At 48.9% G+C, this 11,431-nt stretch overlaps 1 protein-coding gene across 3 annotated transcripts; it reads left to right on the top strand.

Moving 5' to 3' along the window:
- The first annotated feature begins 528 nt into the window (after window positions 1-528).
- On the top strand, window positions 529-10,794 carry Cdk5rap3 (CDK5 regulatory subunit associated protein 3). 3 transcript variants are annotated; one of them, XM_046420365.1, is made up of 14 exons: window positions 545-668; window positions 868-913; window positions 3,597-3,728; window positions 3,991-4,091; window positions 4,626-4,674; window positions 5,330-5,508; window positions 5,723-5,859; window positions 6,080-6,224; window positions 6,817-6,918; window positions 7,329-7,407; window positions 7,984-8,072; window positions 9,633-9,838; window positions 10,186-10,357; window positions 10,470-10,794. In XM_046420365.1, exons 1-14 carry the CDS (start codon window positions 609-611, stop codon window positions 10,533-10,535), a joined length of 1,563 nt encoding a protein of 520 aa, XP_046276321.1. In that variant the 5' UTR covers window positions 545-608; the 3' UTR covers window positions 10,536-10,794. The 3 variants fall into 3 exon arrangements, with proteins under 3 accessions (XP_046276325.1, XP_046276321.1, XP_046276324.1); XM_046420369.2 differs by lacking the exon at window positions 868-913 and having other exon boundaries at window positions 529-668; XM_046420368.2 differs by lacking the exons at window positions 545-668; window positions 868-913 and adding an exon at window positions 3,345-3,365.
- The last annotated feature ends 637 nt before the right edge of the window (window positions 10,795-11,431 follow it).

Below are 11,431 nucleotides of genomic sequence, written 5' to 3'. Positions count from 1 at the left end.
GGCCCCGAATGCGCCACCACTCCTACCCTAGGTGTTATCTTTAGGATATCTCCCTGATCTTCCCTCTTCTCCCTTCCCTTCCTTAAAAGTCCAATAGAAGGAGGTGCTCAACCCAAGTTTACTATCAGAAGGCAAAGAATGATAAGTGTCAGAAGAGATCTACAAATTGCTGTAAACGGTAAGGTGAGGCAAGAAGGCATTTTCAACTGTCTCGGAAAATGTCGTCAGGAGGGCGCAGATACCCCTTCTGTACCACCCTGCCTGCGGACGCGTAGGTCAGTACAGAAGGGGTATCTGTGCCCTCTTTGGGAGAAAGGAACGGGGACAAGCTCTTGGGCGCCACCTTCTGTGGCCGCGCCGCCACTGCAGCCCTTTCCCTGCACCCCTTCCCTTGCGCTCTGCATCACTGAGCCCGCCTTACGCCTCCCATTGGCTGTCCCCTGTTCTCCCGCCCTTTCTAGACTCAGCCATTCGGAGCCTCGGGGTGGACGGGGCTTGCCGCTGGGGAGGACGCGTGCGCCCCGATTGGCTACGCGGAAGGCAGCTACGTGGCCGAAGTAGGCCCGTTTGCGCCTAAACTGAGACTTAGTTACACCCGCACTGGATTGATGGTGAGGCGGAGAGGGGCGGGGTCTCCGGCCGGAAGCGGAAGTGAAGGAAGGATGCAGGTGTGGAGACCGGGGTTGCGGTAACTGGGAACTGGCCCGGGACCCTTTTCCTGACTCTCTGATCTGTCTCCCGTGCTCAGCCTTTGCGGGCCCGTCGCTCTGGCCCTTCGGGGAGGCGGTTGGGACACTGAAATGAGTGCGCGCGGGGCGCGTCCCCTCCACGCGCTCAGGAGCCCCTCCCCGCCGTGTTTCCCACCAGGATCATCAGCACTTGCCCATCGACATCCAGACCAGCAAACTGCTCGGTAGGAGGGGGCGACCCCGCGTAGTCGGCTGTCGGGGGAGGCCTGCTACTTGCCCCCTGCCGCCAACAGCCAAGAGCTCTGAAAGTGTGGGTTGAGGTGCTGACCGCCTACCTTATTCAATGACCAGACTAAGAGCAGCGGGGAAGAACCGCAGAGTGTCTGTACTTAACCAAGGTTTTCTACTTAAACATATGTTATCAAATCATATTATTGAGTGACAGATGATCAGTTGTCAGTGGCAGATCTGAATTGAAACAAGTCTGTCTGGCTCAACAATGCCCTTTGCATTGTCGGGGAAAAAACTTTACCATCTTAAAAACTTCCGTTTAGGTGTACACCACCAGCTACTCAGGAGGGGGGGGGGGGAAGAGAAGGATCACAAGTTAAAGGCCAGCCTGGGCAATTTAGCTATAACCTATTTCAAAAAAAAATTAAGAAGGGTCTAACTAGAGCACCCTAGGTTCAATTTTGGATTCCATTTTTTTTTTTTAAAGCTTTCCCCAGGCGCAATGGCGCATGCTTATAATCCCAGCTGCTCAGGAGGCTGAGGCAGGAGGATCCTGAGTTTAAAGCCAGCCTCAAGGGGCTAGGGTTATGGCAGTAGGCGAGGCCCTGGGTTCAATCCTCAGCACCACATAAAAATAAATAACTAAAATCAAGGTATTGTGTCCAACTACAACTAAAAATGAATATTAAATTTTAAAAAATTTTAAAAGCCAGCCTCAGCAAAAGCAAGGCACTAAGTAACTCTGGGAGATCCTGTCTCTAAATAAAATATAAAATAGGGCTGGGCATGTGGCTCAGTGGTTGAGCACCCCTGAGTTCAATCCATGATATCCCCTCCAAAAAAAGCTTCCATCTCCCCTTGATTTTAGGGGGAAGAGGGACTTCAAATTCAGTTGGAAATAGAGATTTCCCCCCCCCCTTCCCGTTTATGAGGATTGAACCTAGGGCCCAGCAGGTGTTAGGCAGGCACTCTACTCCTGACCTATATCCCTAGCACTTTTTGTTTTGTTGTGAGACTGGGTCTTCCTAAGTTGCACAGGCTAGCCTCCAACTTGTGATCCTTCTGCCTCAGCCTCCCAAGTAAGTGGGATTACAGGCACAGTATAACCAAGACCAGTGAAAGTAAATAGAGATCTTTTAGTGTCCAGACCACCTCTATCTGGTCTGCATACCTCTTTACCAGTTCAAAACAAGGAAAGACCTCTTCATTCTGACCATCTCAGGGCATATGTACAGTCCTGGCATTTAAAAATGTTCATTGGACTCATCAATTTAATGCCAATCTTGCTATGAAGATAATCAAACACAGCTCTTTGCTCCTCATTTTATGACATCTATGAATTTATGGTTTTTTTTTTTTTTTTTTCGTTTTGAGACAGGGTCTTGCTGAGTTGCTCAGTGCCTCACTAAGTTGTTGAGGCTGACTTTGAACTTGAGATCATCCTGCCTCCCGAGCCTCTGGGATTATAGGCATGTGCCACCACGCCCAGCAATGAGATTTTTCTTTATAAATATAAATTTTAGAGGAACACAGAAGAGGGAATATTACTGATTCTGGAATGGGATCATAGTTTTTGACCAGTTGACAGATTTGTTAGCAAAAGGCCATGGTTCTAAATTCGCCACTACAGGGGGCCATTTAGGGGGCTAGGAATGTAACTCAGTGGTAAAGCACTGTATGGAGCCATTTAGTCCTGTATGATGGCCACCAGTGGACCTTCTTTGGCCTTACTTCACACTTGTCCAGTTCTTCAGGCCCTGTGTGCTCAATGTGTGAATTTGTATTTGGAAATGAAAGAACCAGTAAATGAGCATTCACTGAGTTAGCTCTCTACCAGGTACTGTTTTATGTATTGGACATTAAAAAATGAAGGTCACATGGCTGGTTCTGGTGGTATGTAGTCCCAGCTATTTGGGAAGTTGAAGCAGGAGAATCACAAGTTAAGAGGCCAATCTGGGCAACTTATGAGACCCTGTCTCTAAAAGGACTGGAATGTAGGTCAATGGTCAAGCACCCCTGAGTTCAACCTCGAGCACCAAGAAAATAACCAGGACTATCTAACCACAAAACCTAGATCTTAGAGATCTCTTCTATTGAGGAAATGTGGAAATGTGCTTGGCTCTGAAACCACAAAACAGTCCAGACTCCTTGAGGTCAGTCACGTTTATAGTCACGTGTGCAGGGTGGCACTTCATTGTAAAGAATAGACTAGTGTTATCTAGTCCTTGGGGCGCTGTAGGTATTAGGAGCTTTGTAGTTGTTCATTCATCCGGTACTTGGCATAACTGCCTGTGTTTTCCATTGTCATGGTTAATCCCAGCCCTGAGGACATGGAAGTTGAGCAGCATCCTCTGTCAACAAGAAAGATATAATTACCCACAGAAGGAAAATATGGAGAATTTAGTGTGGTAAAAGTTGCACTTTCCTGTCAAGACCAATTTAAAGGTTTGCTTTATTTCTGTGTTGAGCCAGTTGCTCTATAAAAATCACTGTGGATAAAGACAGGCCACCAGAGTCTGTCTAGCCCCAAACCTTTCTTTAGACCTTTCTTCTCATCTTCCCATACCTTAAACAATACAAAGACAACTTTAGTTAATTTCTCAGTGTGTTAAGCTTAATAGTGATGGCATTTAGGTGGTATGAAGGTATGCTGTGATTTGGGTGTTTCTCGTGCAGACTGGCTGGTGGATAGAAGGCACTGCAACCTGAAATGGCAGAGTCTGGTGTTGACGATTCGAGAGAAGATCAATGCTGCCATCCAGGACATGCCAGAGAGCGAAGAGATCGCCCAGCTGCTCTCTGGGTCCTGTGAGTGCACTGCGGCTATGTTGCCTGAGTTCTGCTTTCCTGAATTTGCTTCATCTGAGCTTGTTTAGCCAGCAGGGCTGACCCCAGAGAGAGAGTTTATTTTGGAGTTTAAATGCTGGTTTTTCCCCACGTTGAATGATGAAGGGAGAGAGCTACATGGTGAAATTATTGGCAGTGTAGGACCCATGGGTCAGCCACCTGCAAAGGTCAGGAGGTGGGAAGATGCTGTAATCCTAAATCCTCACTCCTCCTTGTCTTCCAGACATTCACTATTTCCACTGCCTGAGAATTGTGGACCTTCTCAAAGGCACTGAGGCTTCCACAAAAAACATTTTTGGCCGGTACTCTTCACAGCGGATGAAGGTAAGTGTAGCCAAGGGCTGGTAATGTGTGGCCCCAGTCCATGGGGCTAGTGCCTCTCTGGTCTTTTTAAAGATTTATAGACATATCTACATAGATTATGTCCTGAACTTTCCCTCTGTCCCTGTAGTTTATGCTAAAAGTATATCCTTCCCCTGGGCTTACATTTTCTGACCTTCCCCTTTGGGGATCACTTGTTAGCACCATGCTCTTAAAAGTATGTGGCTGGGTGTGGGGGCACACACCTATAATCCCAGCAAATCAGGAGGCTGAGGTAGGAGGATCGTAAGTCCCAGGCCAGCCTTGGCAAAAGACCTGGTGATATAGCTCAGTAGTAAGAGTTCCCTGGGTTCAATCCCCAGTACCTCCCCAACACACATACACACAAAACACCCATATGGTCTGGCCAGCATTAGTTTCTGAAGAAGGCAAGGATGTTGTGTCTAATGAAAAGGCTGGAAGAGCCTCCCCTGTCCAGGGAGTGAACTGCGAGGTGACTGCTGAGTCTGGCTGACGTACTCTTTCTGTTCTACTCAGGATTGGCAAGAAATCGTAGCCCTGTATGAGAAGGACAATACCTACTTAGGTAAAGTGGCCCTAAAGTAGCCCTGGCATCCACGGGGAGGCCCCCTCCCAGAGTTCTGAGGACACCAGGCTTACAGAAGACATAGTTTATGGCGGGGAGAGACTAGAGTGTAGATGTTGCCTGTTTGTAGGTGGGAAAATCAATTCCACAAAGTGCTAGGACAGGAGGAGGATTGGGCAAGTAATGGGCATTTGTAGCCTGACTGAGCAAGTGCCTGACCTGCTTTCCCTCCCTTGGTAAGCTGGGGTGTGCTTCCCCAACCTCTTTGAACCCCTATTCAATGCTAGGCTGAAGAGGCATGGGTCATATTGGGTGCCTGAGAGAACAACTAAAGGGTCAGTTGTACTTTGGGTTGTGTTTTTGAATAGTATAAATAATCATAACAGCTACTTTTTACTAAGCGTCTACTAAACGCAGGGAATTGTGCTTGGGGTTTCATATGGATTTGCATGGTAAATATTGTCCCTGTTTCACAGTTGAGAGTTGGAGTAGAGAGGCTACTTAACTCATTTCAGGTTCCACAATAGGGAAGTGGGTGCTAGGGAGTCAATCCCTGCTCCTAACCCATCGTGCTAGGGCATCTTTGTGTGCATCCTTGGGCATACTTGCCTTAGGGTGTGGGTGTCCTGGGGTGAATTTCCTGGATCCTCCTCAGTGGAACTTTCTAGCCTCCTGGTTCGGAATGTCAACTACGAGATCCCCTCGCTGAAGAAGCAGATTGCTAAGTGCCAGCAATTGCAACAAGAATACAGCCGCAAAGAGGAGGAGGGCCAGGCAGGGGCTGCTGAGATGCGTGAGCAGTTCTATCATTCCTGCAAACAGTATGGCATCACGGTGAGCAGGCATTGTGGTTGAATGGGCATCTGGGTGCCTTGTCACAGTGGGAGGGTGCCTGAGCCCTGCTCCTCTGCTGCCAGCAAAGACTTCCTTCTTGGCTGGGTTGTGCCCCAGTGTCTTACCTGTCTCTAGTCTTTGGATATTTTCTTTAGCCTGTTAGACTCTCCCTTCTGCCACATCTGTCTTGGCTCCCCTTCTCTCCCCTCTCTAGGGAGACAATGTCCGAAGAGAATTGCTGGCCCTGGTGAAGGACCTGCCAAGTCAGCTGACTGAGATTGGGGCAGGGGCTCAGTCCCTGGGGGAAGCCATCGACCTGTACCAGGCCTGTGTAGAGTTTGTGTGTGAAAGGTAAAAAGGACTTCAAGCTTCTCTGTAGGAGGGATGGTTTGCCTGTTCTCCTGTCTCTTTTCTCTTCTCCATGCATGTTTTTCCCACATGATATGTAAGCAATATTGTACATACTTGAATCAGTGGGAGTCTTGCCCATTTGACCATGTGACCCAGGCTAGAGCCCAGTGTTGGCTTCCCAAGTGGTTAGTAGGAGGGTCAGTTGTGTGCTTTATTGAAGCCCTACAGAGCAGGTGTTGCCGATGCTGCGGTACGTGCAGAAACGGGGAAACTCAACTGTGTATGAATGGAGGACGGGAACAGAGCCGTCTGTGGTAGAGCGGCCATGCCTGGAGGAGCCTCCTGAGCAATTGGAAGAAGATGCGGTAAGATAGGCCTCATTAGGAGCTGAGTGAGTGCTCCTTGCCCCATCAGCACACACTCTAAACTCTGACCTGAATTCAGAGTTCTAGAGTGAATGGGGGTATTGTTTTGATGCTAGGGATTGAACCCAGACATCCCCAGCCCTTTTCAATTTTTTATTTTGAGACTGGGGCTCATGAGTTTACTAGGATCTTGCTAAGTTGTAGAAGCTGACCTCAAACTTGCAATCCTCCTGCCTCAGCATCATGAGTTGCTGGAATTACAGGTGTGCACCACCACACCTAGCATAAAGGAGGTTCTTGTGAGCAAAACTATTGGCAGGAAGATCTAGAAGACTCTGTTCCTTTACTTTTCTGGCCTTCTTACAACCAGAGTACAGAAAAGTGCTAAAGAACATCAGTAGGCTGGCTTTTGTTGAACGAGAAGCCCTTCAATTACTTGAGCTCTCTGAAGATGACTTTCTTCTGGGAACTTGGAGCCTATTGCATTTGAATGTGTCCTCCCTATAGAAGCAGCTAAGGCCCATGGGAAAGCAAGCCCCCTTCCTTTTCGTTTTACACGTCTTATTTGAGCTAACACTTTTTTGCCTTCTAGATTGACTGGGGCGACTTTGGGATGGAGACAGTTTCCAATGCCGGCATCTCTGCTGAAGTCTCTGGAATCGACTGGGGCATCTCCCTGGAATCTGAGTCAAAGGTTAGGACATCCTCCTAGTCCTTCTCTTTGAGGACTTTGTGTGGTCCTGCTTCGGCCATAGAAAAGTGTTGTCTGTGTCCGTAAAGGCCTCAATCCAAGTTCACAACCCCAAGGCCAGGTGCAGTCCAAGGAAGGTAGTTTCAGAAGTGACATGTCAGAGTTTGGACCTCCTTTCTCTTGTGGTTTGGAGCAAGAGGTGGGGGTAAAGGCAGGTGGGAACCTGAAAAATGGGGAAAAGGGTGACAACATAACTGGGCCCACACTTGCCATCTTTGTCACCTACCTCAGCGTTGTAGACTTTAATGCAATTGGAGTTTTCAGTCATTGAACTTTTCAAAGCCTTTTGTCTCTTCCGGCCCGTTGGGCTTGGGGAAATTCTCCCAACATTGGGTTCTTTGCTCTCTATCCAGGATGCTGGAGTTGAGGGGATAGACTGGGGAGATGATGCTACTGCTTGGCAGATCACAGTGCTTGAAGCAGGAACCCAGGGTAAGTGCTCCATCCCTGCAGCCCTGGCAAGAGTGGGGTGCTCAAGGACCCCTGAGTCTAGGCACAAAGAAAAATAATACTGTTGAAATTCGGCTTCTTGCACATTTAACTGTTTCTCAAAATCTTGAGGATGTCAGTGGAGGGAAACACAGGAAATTTGTTGAACTATTTAGAAACTCTCAAAGTTTCTAGAGACTGAATGTGGGTCACCTGTACTGATGGCAGGGACTTAAGGGGACCAGCTTGGTCCTAAAGTCTGACCACCAGCAGGGAGACTGTAGCAGTGACCAGAGCCACTAGAGGGCAGTGCAGGACGACACTTTACCTCCCACTGCCTGGCTTAGTGCTCCTTGAAATCCAGTTCTGTGGTTCTCCTGGCAGGATGCGGGTTAGAGCAGGAAGGCCTGACTAGGCCTGAGACACCTGGGGAAAGTTAACTTTTCCCCTTGGGGAAGAGCCTTTAGTGCAGTGAGTCTGTCCATGGTAATCTGTCAGGGCTTCTCAAACTTTAAAGTGTATCTTTTTCTTCCCCAGTCCTGTGATCCTTCCTCACTTCTCTCCCTCTCTTCCTGGCAGCTCCAGAAGGTGTTGCTAGAGGCCCAGATGCTCTGACACTTCTTGAATACCCTGAGACCCGGAATCAGTTCATTGATGAGCTCATGGAGGTACTGTCACCTGGGGGATGTGGGGAGGCCTTGCTTCAGCACAGGTGGCATCATTCCTGACCCCTGGCCTGACCTGACCCTATTCACGTGAGGGATGCTGAGTGCCTTCCATGTCCTGGAATAGGAGCCTAACGTATTAGGATGCCCCCATTCATTCAGCTCATGTTTCTCATACACCTCCAGAGTGTCTGGCACTGTCTTAGACTCCAGAGCTTGAGCAATGAACAAGACAAAGTCCTTGCTCTCATGGAACTTATGTTCTAGCAGGAAAGCAGATAAGAAACAGATAAGTATGCAGTTTATGTTAGATACTACTAAGTAACACAAAGAAAGCAGGGGAGGGAGACAAACTCGTATTGTTGGTCAGGACTGTGGTTTATATCTGGGGATCAAGGAAGTGTCATTGAGAAGGTGACTATAAGTCAAGACTGTAGGCAATTTCGACATGCAGGTATCTGATGGAAGGGCTTTCTAGGCAGAGGGAACCACTATAAAGGCCCAGAAGTGGAAGCGTGCTTTGTACATTTGAGCAACAACAGGGAGGCCATGTGACTGAGCAGAGGGCCCTGGGTTCGGGGAATGAAAGAACAGCTCAGAGATGTAGAGTCAGAACTGTGGTTTGACTTCATGAGCTGGGAAGCTGTTGGAGGTTTTGAGCAAGTTGGGAACCACATAATATCTTGTGCTGGGTGGTGGCTCGCAACCATAATCCCAATAGCTTGGGAGACTGAGACAGGAGGATCTCAGATTCAAGGCCAGCCTGGGCAACTTAGCAAGATCCTGTCTCAAAATAAAAGAAAATAAGAAAGGACTGGGGATGTAGAGCTCAGTGGCAGAGTGCTCCTGGGTGCAATCCTGAGTACCACAAAAACAAAAACAACTCCATCTCATTTGAGTTGAAATACAATTCCTGTGGCTGAGGTTTTGGCAGCCCCAATAAGAAGCTGGTGTTCTCAGCTGCCCTTTTGTTATAGGATTGGAAAGTTGGGGTCTATCCTTCTGAGTGGACTACAGGTTGGGGAGACCCTCCTGAAAGATCTCAACCCTCACTGGGTTCTGTCTTTCTCCCCAGAGAGGCTTTTCTTAGCCTCAGGGGATAAGCAGGACAAAAGGTATCAAGATTTTATGGCAGAATAAGACTGACTAGATATGGCCCTCATATTCTTTCTGGCCTTGTGTTAATCCAGGGTTTCTCAAACATGGATTCCGATTCCCTGAATCTCATTCCCCTCATGAAGAGAAAATAAATACCTTCACTAGGGTGGAGAAAACCTTTGAATCTCTTCATTCTCATTATCTGAGCCACAGGCTAGGGAGAAAAGATGGAGGTCTAGAGCTGGACTGGCCTGAGGTCAGAATGGGGGACCACAGAATGACAGTGGAGGCTGCTGCACACTCTTACATTGCAGTTGTTGAGTTTCTAGCCATGAACATGTTCAGTGATAACTGCCTCACCCAAAGTCCAGCCCTCACTACTCTGCTCCTTCTCCCAGGATGAGCAGCCTGAGGACTTAGCTTCTGAGTTCTTTTCTTAATTTGAGTCAACTCTTCTGTCCTCAGCTCGAGATCTTCTTGTCCCAGAGAGCAGTGGAGATGAGTGAGGAGGCCGACATCCTGTCCGTGAGCCAGTTTCAGTTGGCTCCCGCCATTCTACAGGGCCAGACCAAAGAAAAGATGGTCACCATGGTGTCCACACTGCAGGATCTGATTGGTCGGCTCACCAGTCTTCAAATGCAACACCTGTTTATGATTCTGGCCTCACCAAGGTCTGGCTAACCTGATGCTAGGCTCCATCATCTTGAGCTCTTCCCCTTGTATTCCTCCTCTTCTTCCATGACCCCTTAAATCTAATCCCTGCATCCCATGACATCACCTCCTGAGGATAGAGGGGTTTGCGGGGGGCAAGATAGGAGTGGTTTGTGTATACAGGCAGGATCTACTTCCCAAGTAGGAAGGGGGACCTAGAATGGGTATTCCTTACAAAACAAGGACTTAAGTATATGAGGGTGAGAGGCAATTAGGGAATTGGTTTGTGAGCCTCACCTGTCCAGCAGTTGGATGGAGTTGCTCAAGGTGCACAGCTCTATCAATCCTTACTGAGTGCTCTGCACAGGTATGTGGACCGAGTGACAGAATTCCTCCAGCAAAAACTAAAACAGTCCCAGCTGTTGGCTTTGAAGAAAGAGCTGATGGTGCAGAAGCAGCAGGAGGCACTTCAGGAGCAGGCAGCGCTGGAGCCCAAGCTGGACCTGCTATTGGAGAAGACCAAGGAGCTGCAGAAGCTGGTAAGACAGGACAGGCAGACCCCTCACATAGGAACCCCCCCACCCTGTTTCCACAGAAGGAGGCATTGCACCTGCCTCTGCTTCCTGCCCACTTGGTACTGCTATCTTTTAGATTGAAGCTGACATCTCCAAGAGGTACAGCGGGCGCCCTGTGAACCTGATGGGAACCTCTGTCTGACGTTCTCCCTCTGTGTTCTTGCCTGTCCATCTCCCCAGCCTCAGGTGGAGGTGGGACTGCCGGGGCTGATGTTGTGAAGCCCTTCCCCTCAAGAAGCCAGGCAGGCTGGAGGACAGAGAGCCAGAGGAAGGAACCATCCCCTGGATGGGGACCTGGCACTCTGCAAGAAACTGTTTGGCTTGGCCCTGTGGCCTATCAGCCTGAACCACAGCTGCTGCTTGTAGTTAGTTGAATTGGACTTAATAAAAGAGCAAAAGCCTCTTGGTTTACTGCTGACGGTTACTTATATCACTTCATGTGTTCGTGATCCAGGTGGCCTCCCTGGGCCATCAGCTATCACTATAGAGCCCCAGGCTAAGGGTTTTTCTTTTTTGCTTCTGGTAATAAAGGGGACCCCATTAATACTACAGATGGTTCAGCAAGGGGCTCTGAGAAGGCTTGGGCAGCTGGATTTCTGTCTCCATAACAGTGGGCCTGGGCTGTCCCACTCCGGCCAGCAGCCCGAGGGGAGCACTCAAGTGGCAGCCCTGTTGGAGCCAGAAAAGCTGTATTTTCCTCTTAATCACAGCTTACCTCCAGGCAGAGGGGAAATGCGGTTGGGGAGGAAGGGTCTGGTAAACAAGGTGGAGACAGGAGTTGTCACCTTCACTAGCTGCCTGTTCACTTCCTGCCCATAACTGCCAGCTCTGGGATTGGATAGAGCCCACCCCAGGATAGCACCCTTCTCCCAAGCCACCTACCCATCCCCATTTCCCAGGAAGGGTAGGGGCTGGGGGTGGCCAGCAATTCGATTTTAATTTCATAGCAGAGCAGTTGATTCATGGCTCTTTGTCGCTGGCGTTGACTCCCGTAATGACTTTCCATCAAAATGAAAAGTGGAGTGACACCACTCATTA

This window comes from Marmota monax, unplaced genomic scaffold, assembly GCF_021218885.2.
Source record: "Marmota monax isolate L192 unplaced genomic scaffold, Marmota_monax_Labrador192_F-V1.1 WCK01_AAM20220418_F8-fsc00064, whole genome shotgun sequence".
NCBI classification, from domain to species: Eukaryota; Metazoa; Chordata; class Mammalia; order Rodentia; family Sciuridae; genus Marmota; species Marmota monax.
Note: the sequence above shows the minus strand (reverse complement) of the source record. Positions and strands in the feature narration are given on the sequence as shown.